At 40.4% G+C, this 19369-nt stretch overlaps 1 protein-coding gene across 1 annotated transcript in view; it reads left to right on the top strand.

Annotated features, from left to right (window-relative positions):
• The first annotated feature begins 5935 nt into the window (after positions 1–5935).
• The window catches only part of RAB8B (RAB8B, member RAS oncogene family), an 82657-nt gene continuing 69223 nt past the window's right edge, over positions 5936–19369 (top strand). The window contains exon 1 of the mRNA XM_072613274.1: positions 5936–6159. Coding sequence (XP_072469375.1) covers positions 6036–6159 — 124 coding nt within the window. The 5' untranslated portion in view covers positions 5936–6035. The remainder of the gene's footprint in view (positions 6160–19369) is intronic.

Raw genomic sequence — 19369 nt, forward strand, 5'->3', positions numbered from 1 at the left:
GAGAAACAATAAGAAAACAAAACCAAATCAAAAAGAATGTAGTCTGCTTCACTCTGCATTCACACTCCAGAGTTCTTTCTGTGGGTGTGAATGGCATCCTCCATCATGAGTCCTTTGGAATTGTTCTAGGTCCTTACATTGCTGAGAAGGGCTAAGTCCATCAAAATCAGTCATTGCACCCTGTGGTTGCTACTGTGTACCATGTTCTCCTGGTTCTGCTCACCTCACTCAGCGTCAGTTCATACAAGTCTTTCCAGGTTTTTCTGAAGTCCACCTGCTCATCGTTGCTTATAGCACAATAGTATTCCATTACACTCATATACCACTACTTGTTGATGATGCGTAGACCCTCAGTTTCCCGTTCTGGGCCACCCCAAAAAGAGCTATAAACATTTTGTGCATGTGGGTCCTTTTCCCATTTTTGTGATCTCTTTGGGATACAGACCTAGAGGTGGTATTGCTGGGCCAAAGGGGCCCTTTGGGCATAGCTACAAATGGCTCTCCAGAATGGTTGCATCAGCTCACAGTGGGGATAAAGTACTGAGAGATACCAAGTGTTTTATAGGATTTGGAATTCAAAGTGATTTGACCAATTAGAGCAGTGATTGGTAATAACTGGCAATAATTCAACAAATATTAATCACCTACCCAAGTTCTGCTGGATTGTGGCTACAAAAAAAAGACACTGTACTCAGAGGATAGGGTCAGGGTGATACAATGTGTGCACTAAGTAACAAGGGTAAGGAGGGAACAAGCATTTGTTAAGAACCTATGAGATACCAAGCACTGTACAAATGTCATCTCATTGGATTCTCGTGACAACCCTGAGAGGTAGAGGCTATTTACATGTCCTTTTTACAGCTGAGGAATCTGAGACAGACATAAGCCCAGAGATGCATAGCCAGCAAGTGCTGAGCCCACATTTCAACTCAGGTTTTCTTGACTCCAGGCACAGCTCTCTACCTACTGTACCACCTCACTGGCTCTAAATGGTAAATACAAAAAAAAAATACCAAATAATTTCAGGATGGAGAAAGCACTAACAGCTGGGAGGGTCAAGAAAGGCCTCATGAATAAGTAGCACCTGAGCTAAGTCTTGGACTAAATTGGGGATTCTAAGAAGCAAAAGCGAGAAGAGGGATCATTCTAGGAATAGAAGAGACTTTGGAAAAGATTTGAAAAGGGAGATGGAATGTCATATATAGGAAAAAGCAAATGGGCCAAGTTAGCTGAGCCAGAGAATATGTGAAGGGGAGCAATGGGAAATAAGTATAAAAAGGAAGGCTGATATCAGATTGTGCAGGCTTTAATGCCAACCAGAGAAGTTTGGGTTTTATTCTAGAGGAAATAGGCAACCTCGGAAAATTCTAGAGATGTAGAATATTTTAACATGATTGTTTTGGTAGCTGTGTGGAGGATGGATTAGAGACAAGGAGACCAGTTAGGAAGCTATAGTGTTTTTATATGTATATATACATATATATGTGTATATTTATGTATATATGTTTGTATATGCATGTATATATTCATATATATATATACAAGAATTATTTACTTAGAAGCATCTTCCCTCTCCTCCAAACACATACACAAATAGGAAGCAGTTGGAAGAACTAGATAGATACCAGAAGAGAATAATATTTAGAGCATAGACTGGATTTTTGAAGGTGGTATTATCATCCTTTGGAAGCACAGTAAATAAGGGTAAATTTTTATAGCATTTTAAAAGTTAGAATTGTATTCCAAAGTATTATTAGGAACAGAGCATGTATGAATTATAAAGCTGTCTTTCCACTATGCTATTAGGCTCTTAGCCAGCATCTAGTTTTGTTATACATATTTTAAGAGGGATTTTAATTAGGTAAGACAACAAATTAAATTTTCATATGATGGTATGGTTTGTCCTATAAAGAAGGAAGCTATAGCTGACCTACTAACTGTCTTTAAGTCTGTGAAATGTTATATGAGGAATTCAATTCCGCAAGCATTTAAGGCAGTAAGCCTACTATGTGCAGGACATGGTAGTAAGCACTGGGATTAGAGACACAAACTGAAACAGTCTCTGACTTCAAGGTGCTTATATTCTGCTGAGAGATGCAACATTTAGGTGGATAAATAAAAAAATATACCAATAAATAAATAATATACCATTTGAGGAAAAGAAAGCATGCTCTTTAAAACCATCGGTTTTCCATCTAGGAAGTTAGGAAACACTCAGAAAGTATTTGCTATTTATTAGGAGACTCAAAGCTGATTTAAATTACAGAAAGAAAAGCTCTTTAAATAAGAGAAGGAAATGCTATGAATAGTTAAAACAGGTATGGAATTAAGTTCAGTGGAGATTTTGGAAAATGGGCTAATTATCTGATTAAAGCAGCAGAGTCCTCCAAAAAGACCTCTTGTGACACATTTTTGGACTTGGTCAATACAGGAATTTATTTTGCTTATCGATGCTTATTTGTTATGATGTTTTTCTTTTTTTCCCAGTGGCATGGGGAAGGTAGGAGGGAGGAAAAATGCTTATTAATTTTTTTTATTAAAAAACCCCAAAAGACCTCTTGAACACCCTTCTTATGTTGCGGTTTTTACGGAAAACAGAACAGTTATCCATTTTTAACCTTGTGGCAGTAGGCTCTATTGACTCTAGTAGGGATTCTATAACAGCTTATGTGGATGGGAAATCTGCATTTGCATCATCAACTAACATTTATTGATTCATACAGTGCCCAGAGGCTGCTACTCACTCTAGTGTCTGATTCAGTTTGTCCACTCAGTTAGGATGTAGTCCTAATAAGGTCAAGGTCACAAGGTCAATCCCATTTGGGGATTCAAATGAGCAAAAACAGTGGCTCATAGCCTTCAGCTGAATTTCTCAAACCCAGCTAGCATCCTTGCAAATATCTGTTTTAGTCAGGACTGGAGCGAGGCAGTAAACAGCTTAGTGCAAACCTCATCATTACAGGAAAGACAGCTTAAAGGTCATCAGTATCCTCTTTCTATAAGAAAGAAAACATTTCTCTGTTACAAAATGAGTTAAGGAGGTAAAAAGAAAAGAAAAGGGAGAGGAATCAGAAAATTTAAATCCCCTAAATTTCCCTGGGGGAATTCTGCTTTGTAGTGGGAGTTTTTAAAATATTTCAGCATTTGTTTTCATTTCTTGGATTTTTCTCTTCTGTCACATGTAATGTTGGTACTTCCTAGCATGGTGTTTCTGCGTGCTGCTGCTGGGTGAGGGCTAAGGGCAGCTCATTCCTTCTTGTTGTGTTATCAATATCCATCTTCTATATAAATATAGCAAATGTATCCATTTAAGATCAGACACTAATTGCTTGTGGAATCTTAGAGAATTTGAAACTAAGCCCTCTAAGGGAGCTTTGTGTGAAAGGGAGTTGCATGTAAGAAGAACCTGAGCTGACATGGGACAACTTTCCAGGCTGCTCTTTTCATCCTCTTTTTAATGCATTTTACTGTGTGATCAAGGAAATAACAGCACTTTTCCACAGCAGTTTTACCTTGTAAAAGATCAAGTACTTTGATCTATATAGTAGACCTCTAGATGAAATTCAATTCAAAAAATACTTATAGGGTACCTACAAAGGTAGTATGGTGTTGTAGAGGGTGCACTGGATTTAGAGTTAGAGGATTTATGAATCCTGGATCTGTAACTCCCTACTTGTGTGACCATGGGGAATCAGAGGGGCAAGAGGAGTCCTAATCTAGATAGGAAGGAGGTAGAGAACTTGAAGGAGGTCAAAATGGGAGAAACAGGATAAAAACAAGTAAGTGAGGCTGTGGATCATCATAACAGTCGAACTTAGAGGTTTCCACCTCTGGGCTTCATTTACAAAATGAGGAGACTGAATGAGACAACCTTGAAGGTCTTTGCCAGCTCTGTCTAGGATCCTATGATTGTAACCAGGGGGAAGGGAGTGAAGAAATAGGACAAGATGTCCATCACAGAATGATCCATTCTAACAGCTGGAAAGGCTCTTAGGGATCATCTAATTCAACATCATCACTTTACAGATGAAGAAACTGAGACCCAGACAGGTGACCTATCTTAGCCAAAGACACCGCTGGAATGCTGGACCTAGAATGATCTGGATTTAAATTTTGTTTCAAACTTTTTATTAGCTGTGTGACTTTAAGCAAATCATTTACCTTCCTCAGCCTTAGCTTCTTTATTTATAAAATGGGGTAATAAAAGTACCTATTACACTGGGTTATTGTGAAGATCGAATGAGAAAATGGATACAAAGGGTTTTGCAAACTCAATGTAAATTGGAGCTAGTATAACTATCTAAGATTTTTTTGGTCTCCAAATGCAGCAATGAGGACTCGACTTAATATATAACACTCACAAGAGGATTATGATCTAGTTGGAAGCAGTCATGAAATGTGTGGACCAGTTAGAGACCAGTATAAAGACAGTGACACAATATTCAACCGAATTCAATGAAATGCCAAAATACATGGCGTCCACCTAATAAGACCAGTCATGCTATATATAATATTCACGAGAATGAAAGAGAATAGTAGCACAGTCTAGAATAACGTACTACTCATTCAAAGCTTTGCAATGCATGATGGGATAGGAGTGGTAAGGGAGATGAGACAAAAAGGTAGTGGTGGGAGTGGGAGCTAGAAGACCACAGAATTACTTGCCTAAATGTTCTGCTCGGGCTAATGCCAACGTCTTCATTCTGGGGGATCATACCTATCAGACTGTCGCTTATATGGGCATCATTCTCATTCAAACCAACACCACCGCTAGTCTGGACCACTCGCAATATCCTCTTAACAGATCTGCCTATTTCACCTTTTCCCTGCTCCATCCATCGTTCCAACAGCTGCCAGGTGCTTTTCCTAAAGAATCGGTCCAATAATGTCACTCTCCTGCTCAAATAAGCTCCAGTGGCTTCTTATTACCTTTAGGATCAAGCGCAAACTTCTCTGTTTGGCATTTTTAAAGCCCTTCTTAACCTGTTGCCACCCTCTATGGCCAAGCTTCGTACACGGTATTCCCCTTCCAGAAATGTCCAGTCAAACCGGCCTCACTTTCCCCCTCACGCTCGACGTTCCTTCTATCCTCTTTACGGCTGGAATGTGGCCCTGCTGCTCAGAATTCCGAGTTTCATTGAAAACCCAGGGGAAGTGCCGCTTCCCACTGAAGTCTCTGTCTCCCTCTCCTCTTTCCTTCTCTCTCTCTCTCCCTCCCTCCCTCCGTCCCTCCCTCCCTCCCTCTCTCTCTCTCTCTCTTTCTCTCTCTCTCTCTCTCCTTCCTTCCCTCCCTCTCTCCCTCTCCCTCCACGTGGCCTCCTCTTACAGCACGCAAGCTTCTAGAGGATGGGGACTGTTCACTTCTGCCTTTACGTCCCCAGCCCTCAGCACCGAGCTCGGCACCGGGGGGCGTCCAACACACACTTGTTGACATCTGACTAACCGCTGGCCGGAGGGCCTGGAAGCGGTGCTAGACATCTGCAGGGGGGCTGTTCTGGCGCCCCATCTGCAGGCAGCGGAACCGACCGGACCCACAGTCCTGAACCCGGGCCGGCAGGGCAGGTCCACTTGTGGCCTGAGAATTCTGGGGTGCACTTCTCTATTAGGAGGCGTCCAGGACTGAAGGCGCCTCACACACAAAGAATCAGAGGGAGCCGGTTCCCCCCCGGGGAGCGAGGCTAACAGCATTTCAGTCTCTCTTCTTCGGTCCCCGCCCGGCTTAACACGAGATCCCCAAGTCCGCGGTCCGCAGCAGCTCTCGCGACTCCCACTCAGTTCAGTGCATCCACGCCAAAGGCTTGCGCATCTCTGAGCAGGGAACGCCCGAAGATAGCGGAGGGGACTACAAGTCCCGTGGGCCCCCGGGGCGCGGGGGGTGATGACGAAGACCCCCAGGATTGGCCGAGCGGGGCGGGGCGCGCGGGCTGGCGGGGGCGGGGGCGGGGGTGGGGCGAGCGGCCCCCTTGAGGCCGCACCCCCGCCCTCCGTTTCCCCCCCCTGCGCTCCCTCCCCGGTCAGAGGGACAGAGCGAGAAGATGGCGAAGACGTACGATTATCTCTTCAAGCTGTTGCTGATCGGAGACTCGGGGGTGGGCAAGACCTGCCTCCTGTTCCGCTTCTCCGAGGACGCCTTCAACACCACCTTCATCTCCACCATCGGTGAGGGGCCGCAGGGGCTGGGGAAGGGATGGGGGGGGGGAGAAAGGGGGGACAGCAACTAGAGAGGCGGGGGGAGACCCTGGGGACTGGCGGGGAGAGAGAAGAGAAAGAGGGGGCAGGAGGAAAGAGGGAGAGAGGAGACAAGGGGAGACCTCAGGGGACGGGGAAAGAGAAGAGAGGGGATGGAGGGGTCAGCAGAGAGAGGGGATAGGGGGAGGGGGACAAGTGGGGAGATCCTGGGGGAGGGCGGGAGGAGATAGAAAGGACAAGGGGAGAGGAGAGGGGATGTAGGAGGGGAGGAGAGAGAGGGGACGGGGGGAGCCCCTGGATGACAGGGGGAAAGAGAGAAACACAGAGGAGACCCTGGGGGACAGGGAGGAGGAGAGAGAGGGGCCAGGGAGAGACCCTGGAGGACAGGGAGGAGGAGAGAGAGGGGCCAGGGAGAGACCCTGGGGGACAGGGAGGAGGAGAGAGAGGGGACAGGGAGAGATCCTGGGGGACAGGGAGGAGGAGAGAGAGGGGACAGGGAGAGATCCTGGGGGCCAGAGACGAGGAGAGAGGGAATAAGAGAAGAGATCATGGAGGAGGGTGAAGCCTGGAGGGAGCAGAGAGGGGTACAGGGGGACAACGGGTACAAGAGAGGAAACCAGAGGAGATAAAAGAAAGGTGAGGGGGGGGACAAGGGGCGAGACCATGGGGGAGAACAGGAGGAAGGAGAGACAAGGGACATGGCTCAAGGGAGGAGACCATGAGACAGGAGAGAGGAGAGAAAGGGGATATGGGGGACACTATGGGTGGACAGGAGGGAAGAGACCAGGGTGGGGACTGGGGGAAGTAGAGAGAAGAGAGATGAGGAGACAGAAGGGAAGAAAGAGAAGACTAGAAGGGGGAGAGTACAGAAGAAAAGGAGGCAGGAAAGAGAAGGAGCATGAAGGAGACAGGAGGGAGAAAAGAGAGGGAAGCTTGAGGAGAGAGGAGGGAAAAAAGAGGGGCCATGGAGGAGTCAAGAGGGAAGAAAGAGAAGGAAGTTTGAAACAGGAGGGAGGGAGAGAAGAGGGGAGGAATATGAGGGGACATGGGTGAAAGGAAGGAACATCAGGGTAGAAGTGCAAGGCAAGGGACACATGAAGGAGTACAGGAAGAAAAGGAATGTGGGGGGAGAAGAGAGGAATAGTGAAGAGACTTGAGGGACAAGGGGATGAGAGGGAGGAAGAACAGAAGAGAGGAGAACATGAAGGAGGAAAGAATGGGGTGTAGAGAAGACAAAAGGGAATGTTGAAGGGGATAGGAAGAAATGGAGCATGGGGGAATGGGAAAGAGGGGGATATGATTAGGGAAAGAGGGGAAAATGGGGGGAAAAGGAGAAAGAGGGGGACAGAAGAAAGTAAGGCACCGGTAGGGACATAAGAAGGGTACATGGAGGAAGAGGAAGGACGTAGAGTGAACAAGAGGAAAACGGGGACAAGAGAGGGAGTAGGATAAGAAAGGGGAAGGAGGGATGAGAGAAGGGAATGTGGTGGACAGGAGGGAGTAGAGCTTGGAGATATTATGGGAGGAGACCAGGAGACAGAAGAGGGAGGGGTACATGGAGATAGGAGGCAATGAGAGGAAGCTAAAAGAGGGACTTGAGAGGACAGGAGGAAAACATAGTGGAGTAAGTGGAGGGTAGAGGAGGGAGAGGAAAAGGAAACTAGAAACATGAGAAGGGTAGATCTTGAAGAAGGGAACATGAGAGAAGAACAGAACAGGAAAGAAGGGAACTTTGTGGGTATGGGAAGAAGGTTAAATTAAGGAGAAAGGAAAGAGGGAGTGAAAAGGGAGCAAGAGATTAGGAGAAGATACAAGAGGAAAGGAGAGAATGAGGCAGTACAGGAAGAGGAAAGTAGAGGGGAAAATTGGGTGACTGGAGAATTGTAGAGAACACAAATAGGAGGCTGGAAGAGATGGGACTTACTGAAGATAATTAAGAGAGCCAAGTTAGAGGGAAACTGGAAAGAAAAGAGCAGTGATGGGATAGGAAAAGGGATGAAAATGGGAAAGGGGGATGTTGAAGAGTCTGAATCTAGCTAAGTGTTGGGGGAGTAGAGAGCATGAAAGATAAGAATAGGGGAATGGAGTGACAAGGGAGGAATGGGGCTTTGAGAGTCCTGGAGAGAGGGATCACTGGAGGAGACAAAATGGGGGGGGGGGGAATAGAGTCAGAACAAGTGGTGAAGTAAAGAAATGAGGATAAGGAATGGGTTAATAGGAAAAAGAGACAATAAAAACAAAAAAGGGTAGAATATAGTAAATGTGATGTGAGCAGAGGAGGAACCTGGGGGAGAAAATGAGAGATTTGTAGAAGAAATGGAAAGGAAGAGGGGCACTGTACTCTTTCCATAGTAGCTTCTACTTTCCTATGCTTTTACTTCTTTTGGATCAAATGTAAGAGATAAAGATATAAGTGAGTGACAGTGGAATGACTTAATTTTTGATTGATAATAAGTATTAAGTTGTTGTAACTGAAGGAATTTGTGACTTTCCTTTTTCTAAAGCTAAATCTTCAGGCTTTTATTATTGTTTGCTTTTAAAAATTTCAGTGTTCATTCACTTCCTAGCCGGAGAATGTTATCTCATTGTCTTTCCTCCTTAGCTTTGCTCTATATCTTTCTGTGGTTTTCCTAATTACTTGATAAATGTATTACCTCAGTTGGTGACTTCTAATTGATTTGACAAGGTTTTTTTTGGTTTTGCTGGCAAATGACCTTGTAACTTTGTTACTGGTAGCCATTGTGTTTTCAGGTATGTAGCAATATCTGTAGCAACCTTACTGCAAGTTTCATGTTAGAATTAAAGCTGATTTTATGCTGGGTTCAGAGTTGGCGTTGCTTTCATTTTTTTTTTATCATATCTTCTTATTACCTGAGTAAGAAACTACTATGGTTATCCTAGCCAATTAACCTATGAACTTCAAAGCCTTATTAGTATGTCATTCTTGCATATATGAATATAGATAGTACTTATAATTTGTTTCATTATGAATTGCTGAACTAGGAACTACCAAAAGAGGTACTTTTGGCGAGGGTATATTTGAGTCATCCACCTTTATGGTTTTTATCTCTACATATCTCTACATGTATGTTTAAAAATAACTATTTTGTCATATTTTATAAGCCAGATATTATTTTTTTTTTAAATTAGCTCATTCGCCTCCTAATTTTCATATGGACTTGAGCAGGAGTGAGGAACCTATGACCCCAAAGCCTTGACTTGTGACCTTGACTATCTAAACTCATAGGGGAGTTTAGTTTAGGGAAGTTTGGGCTGCTGATTCTTGATGTGTGTGACAAAGGTACAGTCTTCAGTGGGGCTTTTTCTTTCCTGAGGAAGCAAATTTTAAATGCTATCCTTTACGTGTTTTCATAAGAGTTTTGTAGGAACTGATATATAAAGTAAAAGGAGTTAATGTCTTAAAATGTTACTAATTTCAAAACTGCAAAACAGTCCTTTTTCTCTGTGTTGAGAGTATGCTATTGCTCATAGATACTATAGGGAATTTACAAAGAAGTTGAGTATCATATGGTTTCCTCATCTCCTTTAGGGCTGAAGGGAACAGAATCCTTCAGCACTGTTTCAGAAAAATTTCTCAGACTACATTTGTTTGTTTTTTATTCATTCCTTTTTTGTTATGTTATTTTTATTTTCATTAGGTTTCATATGCTAAGGATGTCTATGAGTTGCTTTTTATTTATTTCCCTTTAAAATAAGTTTCATAAAACACTTTTCAATGTCAAGAATTTTAATATTTGTTTCTGAAAAAAAATATTTTTTAAATGACTGATAGCAGTTCCATGTAATAGATTAGTGTGAGAAACAGGAATACAGTTGAATCTGTTCTCATTGGATTTTAGATCTCATGTTATGCTTGGAATGTATAGGTAAGAAGAGGTGACTTGACAGAAAGTAACAAATAATATTCTTTTGAAGCAGCAGATAAATTTAGAGTCCATGCAACCTTATAAAATAGGTGTATTAGACAAGGGGGGAGAGGGATTAAGATTCTAAACCTTCAGGTTGAAAGTACCACACCAAGTCTTCTGTAACCACAGGTATAAGAGGGGAGTTGATGCAATTTTTAGCAACAGTACTGTCACTAAGGCTGGGCAGAAGGTTTATATTAGCACAGATAAAGGAGACCCCTTCTACCTCCTGAGTCATTGCTATTTTCCTAAAAACTTATGTGCAATTTGTGGAGGTTTTCATTCAAAGTCCTGAGGAGGACTGCCATAGGTTTCCTGAAAAAATTGAGGAAGATCCAAACTACTGTCATTCTTTGGAAAGAATCATCTCTTCCTCTCAGACTTCTTTACACCAGGGAGTGACTTAGTTTTTAGTACATGCTTCAACCAACAGGCACTTATTAAATGCTGAGTGTGTGCCCATAATCATGTGGGAGAAACAAAAAGAGAAACGAAAAATGATCCCTCCCCTCTTGTAGTCGACTATAGTTTTGAAGACAGCATAGATAAGTGTAATTTTCCTTTCTTGAACTCCTCACCCCACATTTTTATTTATTTATGTTTCTAGATTTACTTCGTAATTGAAATCTATCTCTGCTTAGAAACACAATATAGATTTTTCTAGTTGGAAGGAGCCTGAGACAACATTTAGTGCAACCTCTTCATTTTATAGATGAGAAAACATAGAATGAGAGTAAAGTGACTTGTCTAAGTAACCCATCTGGCCCAGCTGGAAATCAAGAACCTGGGTGTCTCCACTCACCATCCAGAACTTTTACCTGAGCATTCATGGTCATTCAGGACTTCTCTTCATAGGACAGGGAAAACAACACTCTAGGTCAGGCTGCTAAGTTGTTCCAATTAGGAAGTTAGAATTTAGATGAATCTTATATTTGGAAATTTAAAATATTCCTGTTTGCATCAATTGATTCAATTTGTTCAGGGAAATAATTAATGTTAGTTTAACAGAGTTAGCCTACCACATACCTGGACTTTGCTTACTCTTTTTGCATCAACAGACATGCCACCTACGCATTGTTTACTCTGACATTATATAGTATCTTTTATACTGATTACTTTCCAGAAAAAAATAGTTCTTAATAATAGGTGATACGGGGTAAAAGTAGTACCACCAAAATAGTAGTGTGAATGTTACAATGAACTAAAAAATTGAGTGCATCGTAGAATTACAGATTTCACCGAATGATTGATAGAACAAGTATACGTTAAATGCTTACTTTGTGCCAGGCACTGTGCTGGATCTCAAGCTAAAACAGACCTGAAAGACCTTTGAATCTGACATCCTTGTTTTCCAGATGAAGAAACTGAGGCACCAAGAGATTAAGTAACTTGGCCAAGGTCACCTTGGAATAGGTATCTGAGGAAGGGTTTTTGTTCAGGTTCCAATGAGTACTTTGACCATTTAACCATCTAGCTGCTGGATATTAAGGCTAGGGTGTGGAATATGAAAATTCTGGATAAAACCTATAGCTGTAGCTTAAGAATAAATAGACTCCGGAAGAATTACAGTGTCTTTACCCCCGAGGTATAATTCACTGTGGGGGGTCAGCTCCTTGTAGTGTGGCTTACAGCCTGAACCAAATTAAAATGTCTGAAAAATGTTTAATAAAATAAATGCAAATACAATATAATTAATATTAATTTGTGGTTCTCTAAGTCAGTATGTAGCTTGCAAGAGTCCATTACTATTTGAGTTTGATACACAGTAACAATTTAAAGGGAAGCTCCTTGTCAGGAGAGATTAACCAAGAAAAGTAAAAATAACTAAATATGTATCATTTTGATGAATGATAAGGTAGTGAGTTGAATATAAGTGAAAATTAGAAATTGGTTTTGAATTAGATGTTAAAATGAATCTGATAAAAAGTGTATGTTGTTGTTCAGTCCTTTTCAGTTGTGTCTGACACTTTGTAACCCCATTTACGGTTTTCTTGGTAAAGATGCTGGAATGGTTTGCCATTTTCTTGTCCAGCTCATTTTTACAGATGAGAAAACTAAGGCAAACACAGTTAAGTGACTTATCCAGAAATAACACATCCATTATGTGTTTGAGGCCATATTTGAACTCAGGTCCTCCTCACTCCAGGGCGAGTACTCTATCCACTGTACCACCTAACTGCCCAAAAGACTGTAACTGGAACTTTTAGGACTGAACAGTTCTTGGAATCCCTAACTTCCTTCCAGGCATGGTAAGATTTTTAAACTACTGTTCAAGGCCTTTCTTGATCCCTACTGCTCTCTCAGGTGTCCATGCACTCTCTCGTATAAAATTACTTTGATTGAAGTTAGCCCTTGTGACATTTCAGGTTACTAGATTAAATCTGAATAAAAATGAAGATGAGTGGGAGTAATTGTACTTGAACACTAAGAAACATTCACATATCCACTCCTGCATCCCTCTCACAATCCTCCCTGAATTTATTTGATGCATTTTTTTAAAGCCTCAATTTTTAAAAAATATTTTATTTTTTCCAATTACATGTAAAACAATTTTTAACCTTTGTTTTTCTCTCTCACTCTTTTTCGCCTGCCCCTCCCCACCCAGAGAGAGAGCCATTTGATAAAGGTTATCAATGGGCAGTCTTGCAAAACATATCCACATTAGTTATATAGTGAAAGAAAACACAGACCAAAAAGAAAAAAAATAAAATTAAAGTTAAAAAATTATGCTTCCATCTGCATTCAATTCCATCAGTTATTTCTCTGGAGGTGGATGGCACTTTTCATCATAAGTCCTTCATAATTGACATAGATCATTGTATTACTGAGAATTTACTTTGTACATTGTACAATATTGCTATTACTGTGTATCATGTTCTTCTGGTTTTGCTCATTTCACTTTGCATCAGTTCTTGTGAGTCTTTTTAGGTTTTTCTGAAACCATCCTGCTCATTATTTTTTCTAGCACAGTAACAGTCCATCACAGTCATATATTTGTTTATCCATTCCCCAGTTGATGGGCATCCCTTCAGTTTTGAATTCTTTGCCACCACTAAAAGCTGCTATAAATGTTTTTGTAAATATGAGCCTTTTCCTATTTTAAAAAATCTCTTTGGGATTCAACTCTAATAGTGATATTGCTGAGTCAAAGGACATGCACAGTAAAGCCTCAGTTTTTAAAGGGATATCTTAAAATGAGGTTATTTTATTTATTTATTGACCTTTCTAAATTGTTAACCTGTGGTAGATTTAATACTCTGATTTCTTTCCTTTAAATCAAAGAACTAAAGAATACCAAATCAAAAATGGGTGAAATCACTTGGTTTGCAGTAGAAGAGCTATTTCTTCTTTGTCTTTGCTCATTAGCCTGAAACAATGCAACAGATGCCCATTAACAGTTTCTTCCTTATTTTTAATTGGCAGATGGAGCTGTGTTTGTTTCTGTTCTCTGCCCCATATAGGGAAGTGGGTTAGAGTTGTTAAGAGTTTGAGCTGACTAAATCAAATCCTTTTGTAAAAGAGAATGTGCATATTAACACTTACTGTATAGATTTAGTTATATATTTGCACAGCCTATTGTCTAGAGCAAAGCTAATGTTTAGTTATTAAGATTTCTGCTTAGCAAAGCAGCAAAAAAATTTAAGACTAAAACGTATTACAGATTGGCAGCTATCACCATTTTTAAAAATTCCAACCAATGGATAGACCACCGGCCCTTGAGTCAGGAGGACCTGAGTTCAAATCCAGCCTCAGACACTTACTAGCTGTGTTACTCTGGAGTAGTCACTTAATCCCAATTGCATCAAAAAAAAAAATTCTAACATATCACCATTACATCAAAGAACAGATTCAGGGTACTCTTAAAATAACATTGCTTTGTATTATATGTTAATTATAGACTTAAAGATTAAAATGTTATTGATTGGAAATATTGTGCATGTGGGCAGCTTCTAAAATTGTGATGTTTCTGTATGTATTTAAATTTTAGCTCTAGCTCTTTGATCCTCTTGTTCTATGACCTTTCTGTTGTTTTTTCCCTAATTTTTACATTAATTAGAATTTTAAAAAGAGGTACTTCCCTGTCCTTAAAATAACTGATGCTTACATAGTCCTTAAAAAGTTTTTAAAGCAACTTACGTAAATTATCTTACTTGATCCTTACCACAAACCCATGAAGGGATAGATACTTCAGGTGTTAATATCATCATTTTCCAAATGAGGAAACAGATTTGGATGTGATTTGTCAGTGGTCACTCAGCTGATGAATGTCCAAAGTGCGATTTTTGAACACAGGTCTTCCTATTTAAGTACCACACGCTGTCTACTATCATCTGTCTTTTAAAGTTATCTATGGATTTTGGTTCCTGGAATGTTATTTAGTAGGTAATATTAAGTAGATTGAAATTTGAAATGTAGTTTTTATTTTTTCTAAAGTTTTCTGGTAAAAAACAGTAAGATGCTATATCTTTCATTGGTGCCAGCACAATAAAAGCTAATATTTATATAGCACATACTATGTGCCAAACGCTGTGCTAATCACTTCACAATTACAGTCAATCCTCAACCTTTGCACGTTTAATTTTTGTGACTTCAAACATTCATGTGATTTTTTTTTAGTAACCTCATTTTCACCTTTATACACATTCATGGCTATATGCAGTAGAGAGAAAAAAGAGAGGCACAGTGTGCCCTCTAGTTCTGACAGATGCCTCCCCGGTAGACTGATTGTCCTGCCTCCCCTACTGCTTGTGCGGGGGTCCCAACTGTCCAGCCTGGTGCAGCATGGAGCAGCGTTGCCCCTACCGAGTCTGGCTGGTATAGAGCATGGCTGAATCTCCCCTGCCGTGGAACTTACAAGCTTGGAAGGGGCAGAGATTCACTCCAAGGCTTCAGGTAACAGTTCAGCAAGAAGATTAGAGATGGCAGTTTGCATCTTTCTCTTTTTTAACCTGGAAAGAGGGGTTCTTCTGGCCTAGCAGACCCTATCCCTCCCTGGGTTGCCTCTCCTCTCCCCTGCATTTTATGGGTTATGTCATTGTTACTGTGTTAGGAGAAGTACGTGTCAGAACTAATGTTTTGTTGTAAAGAACTGAATCCAAAAAACTGTATTTTCAGCAATCTCTAGCAAAAGATTGGCGTTTTTGGTGGTCTAGAGGACCTAATTTCCTTTTTCTTGTGGGTTCAATGTATCAACATTCACTTTTTTGACTTAAGCACCATTTTCTAGGAACATTGTCCTATAAGGTTGAACACTGACTATATTACTTCATTGGATCCTCACAACAACCCTGGGAGTTAAGTGATATTATTATCCCCATTTTGCAGTTGAGGAAACTGACGTAGACAAAGATGAAGTGACTTGACCAGAGCCACACAGCTAGTAAGCCTCTGAAGCAGGCTTTGAACTCATGGGTTTCTGACTCCAGGCTTAGTGCTCTGCAAACCATGGTGCCACCTAGCTACTCCAAATCAGTGCAGCTTTGATCCTGCTTAGTTGTACTGATTCAAGTTTTTCTTCCTTTTTCTACGTTCTGGTTTTTGGTGGGGTTTTTGGATTCTGGGGGTTTTTTTGGCCTTTTAAAAGGACATTTTTGGGAGGACAAGAAAGATGAAACTGGAAAAAATTGGAGAAGTGGATAAGTTAAAACTTATAGTTGTGTGGAAGGGGAGGAATGTTAACCTTTAATAAGCACTTTGTGAACACTTACAAGTGTATGTGGGGTGGATGTCAGACACTAACCCTGTGCTTTCCTTTCTCTTTTCCCCTCCTTTCTTTTTCTTCCTGCCAAAAAAAGTTTTGCAGGATAAGAATGAGCTTTGGAAAATGAAAGTCTTCTACCCATCATGCCACTCTTAGACTAATCTTAATGTGTAGATCTGGTTCTAACCCAATCGCTTCATTGATCAATTCATCCAGGACTTCCTATTGCTTACCAGATAAAAATGAAATGACTTGGTATTCAAAGCCTATAGAAGTCAAGCTAGCATCAGTCTAGAGTCAAATTGGAATATTTTCTGTTCCTTGAATTACTCTATGCTTTCCTTTTTTTCTTTTTCCTTATACCATTCCCCTTGCTAAGTATGTTTTCTCTCCTTTTTCAGCTGTTGCATTTCCTACCCATCTTTTAAATAAAAAAAAATAAGCTTTATTTATTTATTTGTTTGTTTATTTATTTTTTTAATGTTCTACAATCGCTACCAAAAAACTTAGATTTTTACTCCCCCACCACCCCCCTCCCTCCCCAAGACGCCATACAATCCTACATAGGATCTACATATACTTTCCTATTGAATACATTTTCACTATAGTCCTGCTGTATAGACGAACTAAAATAAATGGAAGAAATCATATAACAAATCAAAACATAATACACACACACACACATATACAAACATGATCTGCTACACTCTGCAGATGAATTCCATAGTTCTTTCTCTGACTGTGGAAGGCATTTTGCCTTAGAAAACCATTGGGAATTATTTTTTTTTCAAGTTCTTGTGTTATTACGAAGTTCCAAGTCTACCAGAAAAAACTCTCACACACTGTGGTCGTTGCTGTGCACAAAGTTCTCCTGGTTCTGCTCCTTTCACTCAGCATCAGATCATATAAATCCTTCAAGGCCTCTCTGAAGTCTTCTTGTTCATCATTTCTTATGGTGCAATAGTACTCCATTACATTCATATACCACAGCTTATTCAGCCATTCCCCAATTGATGGGCATCCCCTTGATTTCCAGTTTTTGGCAACTACAAAGAGTGCTGCTATAAATATTTTTGTACATGTGGGAACCTTTCCCATTTTTATGATCTCTTGGAGATACAGTCCTAGTGGTGATATTACTGGGTCAAAGGGTATGCACATTTTTGTAGCCCTTTGGGCATAGTTCCAAATTGCTCTCCAGAATGGTTGGATGAGCTCACAGCTCCACCAACAATGAATTAGTGTTCCAACTCTCCCACATCCTCTCTAACATTTATCATTTTCCTGTTCTGTCATGTTTGCCATTCTTATAGGTGTGATGTGGTACCTAATAAGTTTTTTTTTTTAACCCTCTTACCCAACTCAAACGCTAATTCCTCCACAAAACCTTCCCTGATCCTGTCTTTGTGAGAATTTTTTTTCGCCATGGGATTTCAGGTAGCATTTTGTTTTGAACCTCAGTAATGAATGACTAATGGATTGTGGTGTATTAGAGTTATCTTTGTAATTATACTCCTGTTAGACAGGAAGCTTTATGAGGGCAGGCAGATAGAGACTTCCAGGGCTTTGTTTCATACATGGGTGCTTCATATGTGTTAAATGATTTACAAAACTGTCTTCATGCTTCGCAGGATACTAAATGTAGATCTAGCAGGGACCTTAAAGACCCTTTTACTGTCTAGGTGAGAAAAGTGAAGCATTGGAATAGTTAATTGACTGGCCAGAAAATGACAGGGGCAGGATTTGAACCTGGGTTCTGACTCTAGCACTCTCTCTTCTTTAGCTCATTGTTACATTGTTACTAGTGAAAGAGAAAGAAACACCCTATGCATATTCTTTGCGCAGCTAAACTCTTAGGATTACTTTGTATAACATTAAAATCTGAGCTTTCAAAAACTTATGGTACAATGACTTGTTTTCCTTGCTGTAGTTAATGTTTTCTTTCCTTACTACCCATAGCATTCAGCAAAATTACTCTTTGGCTCCTCAGAACTTAACTACTACTAAACCTTTGGAGATTTTCTGGGCAGCTCTTTGTCTCCTCACACTCAGTTATTCTAAGCTTAGTAATTCTAAGCTCCCTGGTGACAGCTTTAAAGCTCTTAATTTTTTATGTATTAATTGAAGTATGAGTATTGTTAATCTCAAACACATCATCATCTGTCAGTCAACAAACATTTAATATATTTATGGTACTCCCTTTTGTAGTCCTACAGTATCATTATAGAATCTCAAAGCACTTTTCAAAAGTCTGGATAACATTGATTTCCATTCCACTAATTTCCACTCCTTTTGGGAAAAATAAGGCTACAAAGAGGTTAGGGTTAGGGTTGACCAAATTTGCCATATCACAAAGCTGTTCAGCGGCACTGGAACCTAAACCTAGAAATGTTGCCACAATCCTAGTGAGATAACTGCATTTTTTAGCAAAGTGCTTTGCAGAAACTGTTTTAAAAATCTGGATCTATTCTGTCTGAATCATTCCATCTATTTAAATTTTTTAAAAGATAAAGTTGAAGGAAGCAGGTCTGTGATGTGTTAGAATAAAGTTTTGGGGAAAACCATTCTGATACAGGGACCAGTCTAACAGTTGAAGCATGATCATTTTTTGTTCTGTAGAGCATTTGCTTATTTAGCATAGGGGTTGAATCCATAAAACATATTTTGTTTTTCATTGTAGATGCAAGTTACAAAGTGTTTATAGGTAATCCTTCCATAACAAATCTATGAATTTTGGAAAGACAAAGTAGTTCACATTCCTCAGAGAGTAAGAGGTTTAACTTTTATCTTTGCAGAGAGCTCTTGAACTAGAACATTAAAGAAGGGTAACTTACTCTTGGTGGAGAGTTCATTGTCTCAACTTGAAGATGATTCATGTCACTTACCATCCAGTTACCCTCAAGCTGACTGCTTTTTGGTCCTTTTACTGCCTGATAGCACTTCTTGTACCATAGTTGGAGGGGAGAAAATTAGAAAATCCACTAAAATCCAAACTTTATTACGCTTCTCATTTGCAGTCTGCTTTGCTACTTGGTGAAAGCTAGGTTAATAGATTTGATGAGGGAGGAATTGAAAACTCTTACCTAAAATGGAATCTGGGCATTACTAATGATTTTCAGTCAGTTGCTTTGGTCCCCTTTTACCAAAGATCATTAAAAGGTGATTGTGGTTTTCCAGTTAGGTATGCAGGTTAACATCTATCCCCTGAAAAAAGTAAACTATGAGTAAAGGTATGGGAAACAAGGAAGAAGTTCTGTTTCCACAGAGCTAAAACTCGTCCCAACTTTAAGTGATCAGAGTTGTGACCTAGGAGGGTCAGGTGCTTGTGCACAGGCTTCTTGAGCTGTTTGAGGGAAAGCCTATCAGAGAGGAGAACATGAAGTGATGTGACCAATGGATAGTGTGGCAGGAAGTCCGAAATTTGGAATAGTATAAAGGGTTTGCACTGGTCTGAACAAACTGTAGTCTTCCTGTAGCCTTACTTAGGACCTACTTGTTCATTCAGGGGAAATGAACATAGGATGCACTCCCTCCTCCGGAAAAGAGGAGT

The sequence above is a fragment of the Notamacropus eugenii genome, chromosome 1, assembly GCF_028372415.1.
Source record: "Notamacropus eugenii isolate mMacEug1 chromosome 1, mMacEug1.pri_v2, whole genome shotgun sequence".
NCBI lineage: Eukaryota > Metazoa > Chordata > Mammalia > Diprotodontia > Macropodidae > Notamacropus > Notamacropus eugenii.